This window comes from Vidua chalybeata, chromosome 17, assembly GCF_026979565.1.
Source record: "Vidua chalybeata isolate OUT-0048 chromosome 17, bVidCha1 merged haplotype, whole genome shotgun sequence".
Lineage (NCBI taxonomy): Eukaryota > Metazoa > Chordata > Aves > Passeriformes > Viduidae > Vidua > Vidua chalybeata.
This window is the reverse complement of record NC_071546.1, coordinates 5,624,090-5,641,054: the sequence shown is the minus strand read 5'-3', so window position 1 is coordinate 5,641,054 and position 16,965 is coordinate 5,624,090. Positions and strand designations below refer to the sequence as shown.

Here is a 16,965-nt window from a genome sequence, read left to right as displayed (position 1 = left end):
ATGAGTCATGATGGCAAATAGAAGGAATCCCCTAGACAAGAAAATTATTGGCCCTGTATGACCACCCCCAAAAGTGCACTTTTGTTCACGGGAAAAGCGCAATTTGTAACACTCTGCTCAGTCCAGCTATCTCCCTGCTACCTGGATCTTGCCACCCATCCATGCAGGATGCTCACTTTTGTCCCAGTGAAGGTACAGTGCCATTCCATGGAGGTGGAAACCTCTGAACTGCCTGGGTGGGCTGGAGCTCTGTGGGGATGGTGTGGGACAGGGACCCCACTGTGAGGTTTTGCTCCCTGTGCAGGCTGCCACAGACACTGAGGAGGAGATGGAAATCGATGTGGAGATTGATAGAGAAGAGAGTATGGCCATAGATGTTGAAGAGAATGGAGATGAAGTAATGGAGGTGGATGTGGAGGAGGAGATGGAGGAAGAGATGGAGGTGGATGTGGAGGATTATGTTGAAGACATGGAAGTGGATGAGAAGGGTGAGGAGGAGGAGGACATGGTCTTGGGGTGAAGACCCAGCCCAGCAGCAGGACAGGCAGGTGCTGGCCGTGCCCTGCCCACAGGCAGGGTGGGTCCCCTGCTGCCAGGCTGGGCTGGGCTGGGTGGCCCCGCTCAGGGACACGGTGCCCGGGGGGGGGCCTGGGGTCTGGTGGCACAAGCACCACCCTGTGCTTGCTTTGGGCCACCCTTTGGGTCCCACTGCCTGGGGCCCTGCCCTCAGCCCCAGCCAGGCTCAGTGCTGGCAGCAGAGTCCCGCTCTGCCAGCGTGTCCCAGCCTGGGGGCACAGGGAACAGCCCTCTGTGCCTGACCGGGGTGACCGTGTCGCTTGCTTTTCTTCCAGGACTGATGGAGGTGCCGGGCAGGGATGCCATTCTTCTGGATATATGTTTTAGAGTTTTATGTTGTTTTCATCTATAAATATGTTTTAGAGTTTGTTATTCTCTTCTGTACATAAATTTCATACATTATTATATAGCTTTTTTAAATGCAAATACTTTTTATAGGTTGTTGTTACCAAGATTCTTACATTGAAAATACATTATGTAGTTTGTTTTTGTTGCTGCTCTTCTGTAAATAAACAATCTTTATTTTTCACACCGCAGCTCTATTTGCATTTGCTTTGGGCACAGGGAGCATTTGCAGGGTTGTGGGTGCCTGGGGCTGGAGGTCCCTGGGGCTGTTGGCATGGCCACGCTGGGGCAACTTGTGCACAGAGGGGTCCCAGTGACAGGTCACTCTCTCCTTGCAGTTGCTTTGGACACGCATGGTAAACGTAGAGGCAAATCCCAGCGGGTCCTAGCCCATGGGATCCCATGAGGGAGTAGGGCTGAGCCTGTCTGGTTCTGCAGAGCCTCATCCAGGGCTCTTTCCTGGGTGTCCCTGGTGCTACTGAGGCTGTGCTGGGCTGTGGACACCCCCTGCTCCCAATCACCCCGAGGGGCAGGAGACAGCCTGGAGTGAGCCTCAGCACATGGATCTCTGGCTTTTGCAAGGTCTCCTGTCCATTCAGCCCCATGTACATACAGAATAAGCCTGCATTTGTTTTCTGTTTTTAATTAATTTTGCTACCTTAGCTAAACGTAGTAATTAAAAAAAAAAAAACAGGAAAAAGAGCCATTTTCTAGAAGCTGATCCCATCACCCCCAAGACCCACTTGGTAGGATGCTTGAGCAGAATAAGCCTAATCATATATTAGAAAGGACTTGGATCCTGGCTCCCACTTCTATGCACAGGGCTAGAGCAGACAAGAGGCAGCCTGGATTAAGGCACTATTACTGGTTTTTGTTCAGAACACTCAAAACCTCAGCATCTTCCACTGACCTTTACAAGTTGGTGGGCAGTTTCAGCTACCAAACTGCAGATAGCTGGACTGTCTGGAACACTGGTCATACCAGAGGTAGTAATAGCTATGTCAAAGGTTGATCAATAAATACAACAATGAACAACCACCACCTTTAAAAAAGAGCCAGGCTTTAGAGGAGCTACAAACACCAGAAGAGACCCAGCTTTCAGGAATTTGTGTTTAGCAATTGGAGTTTTTGTAGAGTCAGAACTCCCTCTTACCCCCTTTGGCTTCCTGCTAAGGGGTGTCATCACCTCTATTACAAATGCAAAATGCCCAAGCAGCAAACAGGGAGGACAAGGTGCACCTGGAGCATTTAGTCCTGGCAAAGAACATGCAGGAGAGCTCTGGGTCAGGTCTCCACAGGGATGGGGTTAGGGCAAGACATCCAAGTCAACATCAGGCAGTGGAGGTCTCCCGTAGGCAAAGTGGCTGTACTCTGGGGGTACCAGCGCAGTGCTCCCCCTCTGTCCCACAGGAGGGAAGAAGACCTCCACCAGCTCCGACAGCCGCTCATACCTGAGGGGGTAAGAAAGAAGTTACACTGGGGTCATTGGGTGTTTGTTTGATGCTTCTCTGCATCAAAGCCAAGTCATCCCAAAGATGCAGAGGAATGAACACTTTGCTTACGTTGACTTTTGGTTCTTTGAGAGCTCCTGGGTCAGCTCTCCCTTGGGGTTTACTGTGAATATGCGGCTCTCTGGCAGCCCCACTTGCTTGTAAGCGTAGACATCCTGCCCAAGGAAAGCCAGCATGGCATGAGAGCTGCAGGAAGGCACCACCACCCAGCCTGAGCCCTCCCTGCACACCTGGAGACCACTCACATTGGGCCTGTTCCCAAAGCCCGCGTAGAAGGGATACTTTGTAGTAAACAGTTTTCGGATGTCTGTCAAGCAGGTGACCTTGAACACCTCTGGCTTCTTCTCAATCACCTCCCTGCAGCACAAGAGACATGGTCACAGTGGCATCAGCTGGCCAGGACTGGGGGCACCAAACCTGTCTGGGGCTCAGGGAAGTGATTTGAAGGGTAAGAGCTTTTGTGCATCAGAAGCTTCACTGTGAAGCTCCAGCAAGGTCAGGCAGCTCCCCTGCTGCCTCCCATAAAAGGCATTGTGCACCAAGGAGGGAAGAGCAGTTTAAGGCTGGGACATGCCTCAGAGTAAAGCTGGGGAAGGAAGTGCTATCCCCAGGGATACATGAAGTGTAGGAAAAGACAGTACCTGTGGAAGGCAGACAAGAGGCTACTGGGAGAAAGCAGCATGGGGCCCATGGGGAGGCCACAGCCTTGCTCATTGACCCATTTGAGGTAGCCCTTGGTGATGTGGGCCATGCCAATAGCCCTGGCCGAGCAGTAGAGGAACTTGTAGCCATTCCTAGAGAGAATACAGGGAGCCCCTCTGAGCTGTGGCCTGGGCAAGGCATTCTCCTGCTCCGGGGAGGAAGAGGTAGCCAAGTACCTGACCTAAGACCAAATCTTATTCCAGTAAGCAAGGTGGCTCCACAAAGAACATGAATCCCTTATCTGGAAACCCAGACTAAGCCCAATCCCCACCTGCCTCACACAGAGAGCCCCTGCACCACCCTCCATGCTCATCCCAGCAGCCACACACCCACCCAGCCCAGCAGCACAGCCCCCATTGCTGCTCAGCACCCTCACACAGCACTTTTATCCCACAGCACTGCCTGTCAGTTGTGGAGGGCTGTACCCAGCCCTTGCAGACGCCCGGGCGGGGGACAGCTCGGCAGAGGCGGTACCGGGTGGCCAGAGGCAGCCGACAGGAGATGCCTGTCGAGTCCCGGCAGTCCCCCGGAGTGCATCCCTCCCACGTTCCTCCCGGGGCCAGAACGGGCCATCCACGGGCCCACAGTGCCTCTCAGTGGCCACAGGAGCCAGGCAGCAAGCTAGAGGTTCCGCAGGGACTCACTGCTGATGTCATCCCTCGCAGGTGACTCCCCTGGGTTGTGGCAAGCGATCGCTGGGTGCCCAGAGAGGTACCAGCACCACAGTGTTGGAGACCCCCGTGCCACCTCTCTCAGGTGTGACCTTAGGTGGTCTTGTCTCCTCTGCTGCTCAGCTGTATCTCCCCAGCAAAGCCTCCACTGACACACACTCCTTCCAGGGAAGGTAATGCCAGCATCTGCTCCCAGGGGACCCTCTGCTTTCACCCCTCAACATCACGTAGGCAGCACAGCCAGCATCAACCACCACTGACAGCAGAAAGTGCAGCTATCTGGGCCTGCATCAGCGAGTAAGAAGCCCTGACTCTGACTCAGTCAGCTTCCCACTTCCCCTTAACTCAGCTGATCCAATACCTACAGGTGGATTTTGTGGAAGAGTTTAACAATCCCACGGTGAGTCCAATCTTTACCCAGTTGTGGCAAGATATGTCCAAGAGCATCCGATCTCAAAGGAAAGGAGGCTGGGTTAGTGTCATCCAACGTGGTGAGTATCCACCCCCACCCCAGTCGGGTTTGTGCTCCCTTCTCCCTTCTTATGCAAGCCTTTAAAGGAGACTTTCCCCTAACAGGGGAAAACAAGGATTTTGGGGTGGGAGAAAGGCCTTTTACTTGGTGATGGTGCCATCGATGTCTGAGATCACCACTTTTTCATTCCAGTTCCACAGGTAGATCGTGGCCTCACAGCGGCACGTACCCTGGTACTGAGTCGTCACGCTGAATGCCACCTCGTTGGGGCCATCCTGCAGATTCAACCTTCCCTGGGGCAGAGGGGCACCAAAAGTGTTACACCAGCACCAATTCACACCACTCCAAGGCTTGCCAGAGGCCAAACTGCCACCCAGCCAGGCCAGAGATCCCAAGACTCTACAGGGTGGCCAACAAGGGCAAAATATTTGGATGTCCTATGAAAACATGAGGTCAGGAGTAGAGAAATCCCTGTTTAAGGGTTGTCTCATCCCTACACACACGGACAGTGAAGATGGAGGAATAAATACCTACAATTTGTTTGGAGGAGAGCCGCAGGGATTTCTTGAAGGTTGGCAGAGGTTTGTGAGTGGGAGCTTTCACTGCAGACATGTCCCCAGGGTGCTGGGGCTCATGGTCACTGGGTGACTCCTTTTCCTCCCACCTACACAAAGAAGGGAAGGGGCCAACCAGAGTCTTAAAAAAGCTTTCTACCCTCTTTTATTAGGCAAACTTAGGAATAATTAGTCACATAGGAGAACAGGAGTATCCAGACTCCAGAAGATGGCCTGGGAGGGAGGCACTCACCTCTGCTGAGCAGGGTCGTGCCACAGTGTTCCCACGCTGGCTTTCCCTGGCCTCGGCTGCTGCTGCAGGCAGAGAGGGGTGTGCTGGTTCTGGTTAATTTTCTTCAGTGGCTGATATGGGGCCGTGTTCTGGATTTGGGCTCAACACAGTGTTGATAACAGAGATGTTTCTGTTATTGCTGAGCAGTGCTTGCACAGAGCTTAAGAGCAAGAGCAGGGGCTGCTTTGCTTTTCTTCCAGTTGGAACAGCAATGCCAAAAGAGGTATCAGTGCAGTCCCTGCCTTCACAGGGACACTCTGGTGGAAAAGGAAGCACAGCCTGATGCTGTGGTGGGGCAGAGAGACCAGCAAGCACACGTGGTGCCCAGGGACCTAGCATGATGGGCAACACAGCAGGAGGTCTCACCACTACAAGGTCCACATTACTGCATTACCAGGTGCTGCTCTGCCACTTAGGCATTAACAGACCAAAGGGGACAAATAGCAATCTTAAGAAGTCACCTTGTCAGGTCCTGGATGTCCTCATAGTCAATCTCACGCCATCCCCAGGACCCTGCTCCCACCCCTGCCAGTCAGCAGAATGATGCCTGTCCCCTGGGGACATGGTTGTCATATCCACTGCTGCAAACATACCCCTTCTGTCGAGAATTCTCTCCTCCTCCAGGAAAACCAATTCCTCCACTCTTTCTTGGGCATCTTCTCCTCCACCAATTCGTCAATGATGCTCTGTGAACATGGCAGAACATGGGATGAGGTGAGTCCTCAGCCCAGGCCTTGCTGAGAATCATAGCCAGTAAATGTGTTGCACTACTGACCTCAGGAATGTTCCTCTGGAAAGCCTGCAGGGCCAGGACTATGGGACCAGCCACTGCCCAGTTGTAATACCTGGAAAAAGAAAGAGGGATGAGTACATGACCATCCTGCAGCACGGCCAGGTCCCACAACTACTTTGGTACAATCATGCTCTGGGATGGAGTCACATTCCTACAGGAGGGTTTCCACAGGGACAAAGGGGACATGCTGTCCATTGTGGGATGAAGCAGCAGGAAGAGCAGGCCACTCACTTCTTGTTGATCATTATCACCAGATTTGGGTCACTGATGAGCCTTGGATTCTCAGCAAACTGCTGGTAGGAAACCATGTGTTCCATGAACTTCTCTGGTGAGACAGAGGCTGTGTCATGCCATTGGAGGACAGAAAGGATTTCAGGGCTGCAGACTGCCCCTCTCCTCCTACCTACCATGAGAGACCTGCCTGTTGCCCCTGAGACCCCCGCACAGTGACAGGGCAACTGTGGGCATCGAGTCAGAGTCCATGGCGCTGTTGGCAGGCAAGGTGGATGGCAGCTGGATACACAGAGGGTTGCTGGGGTCTGTCACAAGCCTCAAACTCTGCTCTGTGTCGCTGCCAGCAAGGGAAGAAATAGTGGTGACATCAGAGAATAGCTTTAAACATACCCCCACCCTTTGTGCCAGGGGAATTGCTCAAAAATGTCTGAGTTTGGCCAGCTGGGGCAACTCATACCTCCCGGCCAAATAGAGAGCCACCGGCTTCTTGTCCAGCTCAGAGAAGTCCTCCAGGTAAATGGCACTGGGATCCAAGTGAGGACTTCTTTTGATGGATCCTCAATGCATAGACAGAAGAGAGAGAGAGCTTAGCTGAATCACCTTTCTAATCACCCCAGCATCTATTGAGAAAGTCAACAGCATTTTCCTCATATCCATGTACCATACAAACAGGGCAGACATTTTCCTACTGGAAAAACTGCCGTAAGTCAACAGCAACAGAAGTGCCTCAAGACACCTGCACTAGCATGATCCTTAAATACACTGTGAAGGAGGGCACATAAATGCTTCTCTGTGATTTTCCCTGACTTGGCAAGGTCAGGATGAAGACACAAGTCAAGCCAGGAGTTACAGTGAATGGACAACCCAGGTGCTCATCTGAGTCAGACACATCTGCAGGCTCAAACACCACTTCAAGCAGCACCAGTCACCTTCTTACCTTGCCTCCTCTGCCTCTCCAGCTGGGACGTGGGGCCTTCTGAGCCCGCCTGCCTTGGAGCAGTGGCTCCCTCAAAGGGCTCCACATCTGGCTGAACCTCTGGCACAACATTCACATCTCCCTTCTGTTTCTCTTGTGAGACTGAGTAGGCCCCCAAAAATCTCTTTGTCCTGACAGCACGGAGGATGTTCTTCAGCCTGGAGATGCTGTTCCCAGCCGGGGGTGTAAGTGTTGGCTCAGTAGAAGACACAGCCAAGGAATGGCCCTGAGGTTCTGCTGGGTTTGAATCCCCTCCCAGATGTTCAGAGGTGGCAACAAGAGGGGTTGCCTCATCCACTGGGACCAGTGTCGCAGAGATGGTGGTTGCTGCAGCAGCAGTGATCTTTGTGGACTTGGTTGGTTTAACTTGCACCAATTTATTCACCTCAAGGAAAGCAGAAGAACAGGTTTGAGGACAGTTGCCCAAAGCATCACACAGAAAAGGACAACTTCCCTAAGGCTGCCTGGCCACAGCCTCCTCTGCTTTCTAAAGGTCTTTTGGACACCCATTTCCAGCAAAAGAGCAAGAGCAGGGACTTACCTGAGGGAGCCTTCCCCAGGTCCACTTCATGTGGGATTCAGCCGCTAGAGAAAAGCTTTCCCGTGGTTTGATCTCCAGTTCAGAATCACTTTTGGAAGAAGACCGATGGCTCGACATGAAGCTGCAGGAAGAGAAGGTGATGTGAGGCCTCACCTACACTGCAGTCCCATGCTCTCCTATCAGTGCAAGGACATTTAGGGCCAAGAACCCTGTAACGCTGGTTTCTCATAACGTCAGTTCTACCCTATAAGACTGTCACTCCTAAAGGACCAAGACCTTTGGAAGCTGAGGCCCAAGGAAGCAAAGTGCCAGCAGTTGCCCAGAGCAGCTCATCAGCAGAAAGCCCTGTGCACACAGGCTTCTCATGCCTGTGACCATGGCCACAAGTGTCCCTTGTGGTTTCTGAGCTTCCCTGCAGCCACACCATATCAAGCTAGAAAAACTCTCGTCTCCTGACACCTCCAAGTCACTTTTCCATACCTCTTTCCCTGCCATGGGGCATGTGCCCTACTCTCACCAGAGCTGAGCAGAACACCTTGGTTCTGCCCGTTACCTGTCCACTTTGAACACCTCTCCATCGGAGTATGAGTATTTCTCTGAGGGTTGCAATGACCCAGTTACTTCAAGGAGATCAGCAAAGGATGAATGTGCTGCATCACTGCAAAGAAGGAGAGAGAGGGAACTTGTGCTACTCTCAAGCAGCAGTCTCCTCTCCAGAAAGCTGGCAATACCCAGTTTCACCATTCCCCCTGGCTTTTTACTCCACAGGAGACTGGGCTCCAACTTGCAAACACTTTCCCCCTGTTTCAGTACTGCTGGGCATCACCAAATGAACCCACAGGCTTGACCTACTGCATCACCCTGCCCAGACCAAGCAGCTCACCTTGGGGCTGGCAGCTCGCTTTTGGTCTCATCACAGCTGTCAGAATCTGAGTCCAACACCTCCTTCTTCTTGGGCCTTCTCTTGCGTGGCCTCCTCTTGTGCAGGATCACTCCAGTGCTGGAGGCCTCCAGCCCACAGGAGGGTTGAACAGCATCCTCTGGGCACCGCTTCTTGAAGATGGGGGATGTGCAGAGGAAGCAGGGGATGCTGCCCTGGAACAGGGATGGGGCAGAGCCCATCAGCTCCCTCCAGCACACTCCTTTTCAGCCTAGCACTCCTTGCTCTCTATAGAATATACTACAGAACTGCACAACCAACACCACAGAACCCTCAGCTCAGGGGTGGTTTTGTGGCCTGGCCTAAAAGGAAAAGATTTGTACCTACAACATGTGAATAAAAGACTATTAGGGTAATACAGCCACAAGCTAAAGACATCCTTAACATGGGCAAGGAGAGACAGGCAGAAGATGGCACCACAATACCAGAATTACCAAGGTTGCAGATGGGATTTGACTCCAGAGCCCTTTCCTACTTCCAAACCCAGCCCAAGCCAGCAGTGACCACAAGTATGCCTGAGAGAAGAGCTGCCAGGATTTCTGGAAGCCAGAACTAGTCTCATCCCACTTCCCACTGGAGCAGGCAGCCTGCCACAGCATCTGTCTCATTCTCATCTCTGCCACAAGCAGAGAGGCCAAGCTCCAAGATATCCACCTGTCTGGCCAGCAGCCATGCCCATTGATGGAGACCAGTCTGGGATGCAGATATTTGGTCTAATACTCCCTCAGGGTGCGACCACGTGGGTTGCAAGGTCCTTTGAGCAGGAACCTTTCCAGACACAGAAAACATCGGACAGGACAATGGAGTCTCTCTGGGGAAGAGCAGCGTTCCAAACCTGGTCATTCTAACTCAACACTGCACTTCCAGGGAGTCAACCAGGACACAGACATGCAGCACCTCCTCATAACCAACCTCATGCTCCTCTAACTCCTCGACAAAGAAGGCCTCTCCATTGTTTCCCAGCTTCATGTGCAGATCCACAGGCTTTCCATTGATTTCAATGTCAACCTAGCAAGGGACAGAAGCAGCCTGTCCATCTGAACCCCTTCATCCATTAGAGCACAGGGGCACTTCCAGATGGAGGGGATGGGTTGAAGTTGCTCACAGGGCTGACAGCCACACAGCCTTTGAGGCAAGGGACCTCTCCCAATTTTCCTGAAGAGCACATTCCTCCCTGGAAATGGATGGGCTCCATTTGGGGGCATCCCTCAAAAACTTGGCAAGCACCCCTTTCAGCGGGCTCCCATTCCCCTCAAACAAAGTCTTTCCATAACCTGTGGGTTATAGAAGATCCTGGGTCTGGAGACACTGGAAAGGAAGTGTAGCCCCAGGGCAGGCACACTTACCACCTTCTCCTTGGAGCGCAGCACCCCCAGCTTCCCAAAGCGCACATGAAATGGGGAGCACTTGAAGGAGTTGTCAGGCTGCCTCACCACGACCACATCGATGCAGCCTGACAGGGTGGCGGGGTTCAGATCCTGGTACAGCTCCTTCACCGTGGCAAAGACGCTCTCAGCCAGCTGCCCCACATAGTTCATGGTTTGAGACTGCAAGTGAGAGACACAAATAGACCCAGGCAGGGGAAGAGAACTCCAGCAACTAAAGGCAATGTGAGTTTACTGTAAGAGAGTTATGTCATGGCTGCAACACAGCCCCATCATGGGGACAAGTAAGCCTCTAGAGAAACTGAGGCAAACACCTGAGGGCTTTGATGAAGATCAGCTAGGGCCTCTGTGAGCACCACAAAACAGGACAGAAGCCAGAACATGAGGTACTGCATCCAGCTTGGAGGAAAGATGCCCTTGCCATTGGGATACACCATCATGTTTCCTCCTTGAGAGGGCAAATACAACCTCACAACAACACCACACAATCAAGCTATCAACATCCCATTCAAACAAGAATTGGGCTGGCAGGAGGCCTCCTGTCCTGCACTGTCCTTAGAAATTCCCAAACAACTCATAGCAGAAAGGTAGGAAGTCCAAGCTGCTCCATACACCACACACTCACTTTGAATAAAGTCCAAACCTAACATTTCCCACTCAGAGGGAAAGGTATCCCACTTAGGCATTGCAGAATTGGCCACACATGGCTCCTGTACAAGCCAGAACTCCTGAGCTGGGCAGCACAGCCAGGTGATGGTGTGGTGTCCCCAGGGACTCGCAGCACAGCACCCAGTGCACACTCAACCCAAAGGGCAGCTGGGGGGAGTTGGTTCCTTACCCAAAGGGATGATGACAAGCATGTGCCATGCCACAAGCCCTCTGCCCCAGCAGGTATCCAGCTTCTCCGATCTGTTTTGCATAAGCTCAGCCCTGTCCCATTCCCAGACATCCCTCCTGGAAGGCAGTCTGAGCGGGCAGATGTGGTTCCCATTCAATGCCCCATCCCTCACCTCTCCCTGGCAGCCAGGAGTAAGCCCAAATCCCAGATCCTCTCTGGAGGGTGATAGCAGGGAAGTGCTAGCCAGCTCCCGAAGTTTCGGTGCCTCCATCAGCTCTGCTGTGAGCGGGGCTCAGATCACGGGGCCTCTCACCAACCTGCTGAGCCCAGCTTTCCCAGGCATTGCTGCCAGGGCAGGCAGTCCTCCAGCTGCTTTCCTGCTTTGCCAGAGGGCCTGGCAGCAAATGGGAGACAGCTCCTCTCTGCACATGGGGGCAGTTTTGGAGAGGAGGAATGATCAGACTAACCCTGATGCTCCCTGGGCAGCACTTCTGAGCTTCCAGTTGAGACATACACTGACACAGACCTGAAAAGTGCATAGGGAAAGTCCTGGGCAGAGAAATCCCATAGGATTTAGGGTGGGAGCTTGGAAACGATCGCCAGGTATGATGCACTGAGCACCATCTTCATGAGCAGGGTGCAAGAGCTCAACACAACACTGCAGCCACACAGCTAAACAGGCGCCAAGGCCATGTCTCCTCTGCAGAGCCACTGTCCCCCCTTGCCTCCATGGGTAGCTGCCTCCTCCCCAAGCATCTCATTGCTGGGGACTGCAAGGCTGTGGTACAGTTTTCAGCTCAGTGAATTTAATTCCCTGTGGGCCTCACCTGGGACGGCTGGAGGAAGGCAGGGAATGGGAGAGAAAGAGGCTTTTCCCTGCAGGCCTCGGCCCCACCATGGATGGAGCAGGCCCATCAGGGAGGTGAAGGGTAGGTTATGGTCTGGAGAGCCATTAATAGGCAGACAGGGCAAAGGAAATGGTCTTCAATCATATTCAAAAAATAAACCCCCTAGAGTAATGGGGCATCTCCAGCCCTCAGCCCCCAAACGTGCCAGGATCACAGCCCTCCGCCATGCAGCTCTTGTGGAGGATGAAGGGGACAGTCCTCCCCTGCCGACAGCTCACATCAACCTCCAGAGCCAAAGAGCTGCCCAAATAAACCTGGTGCTTTGCTGACACCAGTGTGCTTTGCTCCTGGCCCACCCTGCCAGCAGCACACCCACATCCACACCCACATCCACACCCACATCCACATCCACATCCACACCCACATCCACATCCACATCCACATCCACATCCACACCCACATCCACATCCACACCCACATCCACATCCACATCCACACCCACACCAACATCTACACCCACACCCACATCCACATCCACACCCACATCCACATCCACACCCACATCCACATCCACATCCACACCCACATCCATACCCACATCCATACCCACATCCACACCAACATCCACATCCACACCCACACCAACATCCACATCCACACCCACACCCACACCAACATCTACACCCACACCCACAGCCACGCTCCCAGCCATCACACGCTGCAAACCAACAGGGCCTTCCCCGTTACCTGGGCAGCTGCTGGGCCTCAGCACCTCCTCGACTCCGGGGCAAAACTAAACCCCGGGGTTGCTCTGTGCCGGCAGCAGCACTCACCCTCAGCTCCTCCTCTCCCTGCTGCTTCCTTCCTTTCTCCTGAGCGAGGGGAGGGCCCGTCTCCAAACAGCCCCAGGCTGCTCACCGTGCCTCCCGCTGGGCCTCTGAGGGCCCCGGCAGGCCGGCGGTGCCTCTGGGGTGGCACCGGCACCTGGGGCTCATCCGACAGCCCCTTTGCTCCAGCAGCCCCGGGCACAGCTGCCTTGTGCCCGTGGAGACCCTTCCTTCTCCAACCCACCGTCCCACAAGGACACGCTGAAGCCTTAATGAGACATAAAGGGTGGCCAAAGCCCAGGGGCTCCTCTGCCCTGCATCGTCTCCATGGGAATGGGAAAAGAGGGCACGGTGAAAGGAAAGCACATAAAAGCAGACACCTTAAGAAAATTGATGCTCTCCAGATCTCAGGGAGCCTGAGAGCAGTGGGGAAGTCATGTGGGAATAGCTGGGTGGACTCAGGTGAGAAACAGGTGGTGCGGCTTTTTTGTGGCCCCCAAAAAGTGCATTGACTCCCAGCATACTATAATTAGAGGCTTTGTCCTGTATTTACCTGACTTCTGTGCTGGTGACTCCCCATCAGCCTCTCTGCTGGGTTTTGGAGTGATGGGGATTGACTGGTGGCACTTTAGGGATGGAGGTTCTCCAACACATCACTCATGGAGCTGACATTGTGCTGTGAGGGTAGGCAAGCACCAAAGATTGAGGGTGGCTGCTTAGGACATCTTTAGAGCCTGAGAAGAAGGATCCGAAGCTTGTTGGTCCCAGATGATGGGTTGATCTACAGAAATGGCACAGCTCATTCCCAAGCAAGCCCTCTTAGCACCCAGTGCCTCACTTTCCTCATCCTTGCCGATGGCAACTAGAGGCACAAGTTGGAGACACAATCCCCCCTCTGCCTGTCCAGTGTCAAGCATGGCCTGAGCACAAGTCCCAACATGGGAACTTTCCTGAAGGCTGTGACAAATCTGCTGAGGAATGAAGTTTATTTTCCACCCGCTTAGTCTTCTGAGAGCTCTGCCCCTCAGTGAAATCGGACTGAAAGCAGCTATTGTGGATGGCCTGGCATGGCTGCAGTCCCTGAAGAGGTGGGCTGGCACTGCAGGGCAGGCGGCCACCACCAAACCCCACAGCCCATGGCCAGGTCACTGGGCACTTCTGCCCAGCAGGGAAAGAATCTGCTGGAATCTCCATCAAGACAGCTTGGGTGTGACACTTCAGGTGATGTCCTTAGACTGGTGCCTTAGACTGGAGTGGGTCTCACCCAGGACAGGGGTTTATATCCTGCAAGCCCTGAGGGTGTAACACAAACCCCAGGGCTGGAACACAAAAGCAAGGACAGATCTCGCTGCAGATGTCTGGTAACTGGGGGGACTGCAAATGCCTGGTAACTGGTAAAAAATGCTGTAGAGGACATTCAACAAAGGACATTTGAGCACAGGATACCATTTCTTCCTCAGCCAGCTGAGTGCATCTGCAGATGAACACGGAGAAGGAACAAAATGCCAGCAGGAGCAAGCAGGCAGCTCAGCTTTGCTGTGGCTCCAAGCCCCCACCCTCTGGACACACGGATAAGCTCCTGGCACTTGGGCACCCTGCAGAAGTACAGACCCCAGCACTTACCTCCAAGGCTCCTTGCCCAGCTGGTTTTCCCCACCAGTCTGTATTCCTGACACACCAACCTTTACTTGTGCCCCCATGCCCCTGCAGCAGATCCCCAGCTGTGCCATGGAGGTTCTGAGTGATGGCTGTTCCTCTCTGCATCCTTCCCTGCAATCCAGGCTTTTACTTCCCTCTTCTTTCCTTCTTTCTCCTCCAAAAAGCCTAGAACACTTTTAATTGCCCTGGTAATTTTTTGCAAAGCCATAAAATCATCCTTGGTTCCTGCCAGCTGCTTTTCATACTTCCTCTTACTCTCCTTTCCTCTTCTTTGGAAGGTGAGTCTTGCATATCCATTCCTCCTTGTGCTTGTAATCCTGCACTCCCCAATTTCTCTGAATCTTGTGCGTCCTCTCACAGGAGCTGCTCCATCAGGGAGAGGTTTCTTCCCTCTTTTGGGAACTCCACAACCCACAGATGTTTGCAATGAGCCTTTGCATAACAGATTTCTTCATCAGTCAACTGAGATGCAATATTTTCAGCTCCTTGCATTCCAAAATCTCACAGGCACATCCAACTTGGCAGCTTTTGTCCTGCATCCCAGCACTCCCCATCCTTTCTGGATGGCAGCCTTCACCCCTAACGGGGCACCTCTGCCTTGTGGGCTCCCCATACCTCCACTGACTGTTCCGCTGAAAGCTCTACATCCTGAGATCCTGGGCTTCTCCAGAAAAACTCCATCCATCCATCCATCCATCCATCCATGCTTCCATCCATCCATCCATCCATCCATCCATCCATCCATCCATCCATCCATCCATCCACTTAGCAGGTGGGAGCACCCACAAACTGCCCAGGAGCCTCCTAAATTTTCCTCTCTCCAAAAAAAACAAGTTATGTCTTCAGTCACAGGGTGGGAGTTCATGAGGGGTTTGCCTCTTCCCTTGACCAATACATTATTTCTCTGGAATTTTCTCAGCTGTTTGATATAATATTTGAGCTGCCTGGGATGCATCTCCTTGGATCCTGCCTTGCTCCATGCCTCTTCAGGGGCCTGAAATGTCTGCAGGGAGGCAGACTCACTGGCCAACCCACCTGCCTTCATGCTGGCTGACACCTGACACAGCTCAGCTCCCAGAGATGCTGCAGAGGACAGGAGGGGAACCAAGCTGACTAAAAAAGGGTCTCACTTTGCTTTTTAGACAAGCAAAGCTGGGGCTGGAACAGGAGAAATCTCTCCAGCTGTGGGGCTCAGCCAGTAGCTGGGGACACCAATACTATTTGATGGCTGGAAGCCCACACTGCAAACCCCTGCAGCATCAGAATGCTCTTTTCACCCCAGAGCGAGGAAGCTGTGTTCTCCTGTTCCCTTTCCCATCTGGAAGGATGCTCCAGAACCTCACTGTTCTGTGGCACAATCCTCTGATGACCACTAGCCTGGCTCCTTTCTCCCTGGGTCTTCTGTCTTTACCTTCACCAGTGTCCCCTTCACATGGGGGTTTCCTGAGGTGCTGGTAAAATCCAGGCAGCAGCCAGGCAGGCTGAGGCACGGCTGTAAGGATGCCTTTTTGTGAATGTTGTGCACTGAGCAGGATGCTGCAGGCACCACATGTCTGGTGAGGGATGGCCAGAGCGTGGGGCTGGGTGACAGCACTCAATCAACCCATCAGGTCCAAGGTCCTTGTGCCAGGCAGCTCCCAGGAGCAGCTGCCTGCTGCTGGCAGGGTTTTCATCCCTGACTGACATTCCTCTGCTGTGACCCTCCAGGGAATCCCTGCCAGACACTGGGATGTGAAAGGGCTTTCTCATTATCATGGCCCTTTCTCCCAGCAGGGAGAATCAGCATTTTAAGAGGAGGGGGAGCTTCAGGAAGGTTGGCAGAGCTTCCTGACCCTCAGCTGACTGGGCTGGGGCTCCCATTTCCTTTCCTGAATCAACAAAGAGCTCCAGAGACTTGTGAAAGGAGTGATTCAGCAAAACAGGATGAGATGAGAGGCAGAAACACCAAGTCAGCACAGCTGGATGGGGTCAAATTCCCATCCTGTGAAAGCCATGGGGAGCAAGGCTCAGGTGTCCTGCTCCCTCAGGCACAGGGACAATTCCTGAAAGCCCAGCTGTTCTGCATACTAGCCCTGGAGTCAGGAATATAACAGGAAAACAGTGTTGTTGGTTTTGTTTTTTCTTTCCCATTCCCAGAAAGATCAAGTCAGACTGGCCTGGCATGTGATGGAGTGGGTGGGAAAGCCATTTTGCCTGAAGAGGAGGAAATGCCATCCTCAGTCCCCAATCACAAGCATTGAAAAAGCTGAATTACAGCAGTAGGACTGGTTGAAACCATCCATTCTGGTTTTAAAACATGCTCTGCTGATTTGGATCCTAGTTTCTGACCTGTTGGAAGTTCACATTTCTTCTGTAAACACAAAGGGTCCAAGCTTACTTAATAAAAAAAACCCGGAAAGCTGCAATTCCCACACAATTGTGTGGCTCCAAGAGCCAGGGCTTGCAAAGAAATCCAGCAATACCCTCAAACAGAGAGAGCTGAGAGCCCTGAGCAAAATATGGTCCTGAAAAATGAAGTCTCTGAACTGAGGGCCCTTAGCTTTTGTGTCCCAGCTCCCAGCAATCCAGCCAGGATATGCACTCTAAAGCCAATAGCTTTAGATAAGCGATATATTTACATCAATGTAACTGACCATCAGCTCTGAATCCAGGAAAAATGAGATAATGTGCACATTTAGGCAACTGGAAAATCTTTTATCTTTTGTCCAAAGCTGGTGTCTGATTTCAAGACAAGATCTTTCCAAGGCACACTTTATTTAAAGGAAATAGTTGGTGCTCGGTTCAATTCCTGACCTGCTCAC

At 52.8% G+C, this 16,965-nt stretch overlaps 1 protein-coding gene across 10 annotated transcripts; it reads right to left on the bottom strand.

Moving 5' to 3' along the window:
- Window positions 1-893: 893 nt before the first annotated feature.
- LPIN3 (lipin 3) lies at window positions 894-15,018 on the bottom strand. Of its 10 annotated transcripts, none has more exons than XM_053958800.1 (20): window positions 13,059-15,018; window positions 9,954-10,154; window positions 9,520-9,615; window positions 8,551-8,762; window positions 8,221-8,325; window positions 7,668-7,788; window positions 7,088-7,511; window positions 6,608-6,707; window positions 6,324-6,487; window positions 6,148-6,241; window positions 5,899-5,968; window positions 5,717-5,809; window positions 5,085-5,212; window positions 4,812-4,941; window positions 4,422-4,570; window positions 4,171-4,257; window positions 3,074-3,226; window positions 2,678-2,789; window positions 2,484-2,587; window positions 894-2,372 (listed from the first exon to the last, which is right to left on the bottom strand). In XM_053958800.1, the coding sequence occupies exons 1-20, from the start codon at window positions 13,083-13,085 to the stop codon at window positions 2,228-2,230; spliced, it is 2,715 nt and encodes a 904-aa protein (XP_053814775.1). In that variant the 5' UTR covers window positions 13,086-15,018; the 3' UTR covers window positions 894-2,227. The 10 variants fall into 10 exon arrangements, with proteins under 10 accessions (XP_053814775.1, XP_053814781.1, XP_053814782.1 ...); XM_053958806.1 differs by having other exon boundaries at window positions 5,085-5,146; XM_053958807.1 differs by having other exon boundaries at window positions 5,085-5,143.
- Window positions 15,019-16,965: the final 1,947 nt, after the last annotated feature.

Coding starts and splice junctions, on each gene's coding strand:
- LPIN3 (XM_053958800.1), bottom strand. CDS start 13,085: ATGGGGAGTCACCAGCACAGAAGTCAG. Junction 9,616..9,953: donor TGCGCTCCAAGGAGAAGGTG/GTAAGTGTGCCT, acceptor GTCCCTTGCTAG/GTTGACATTGAAATCAATGG. Junction 8,326..8,550: donor AGCGAGCTGCCAGCCCCAAG/GTGAGCTGCTTG, acceptor CCTTCTTTGCAG/TGATGCAGCACATTCATCCT.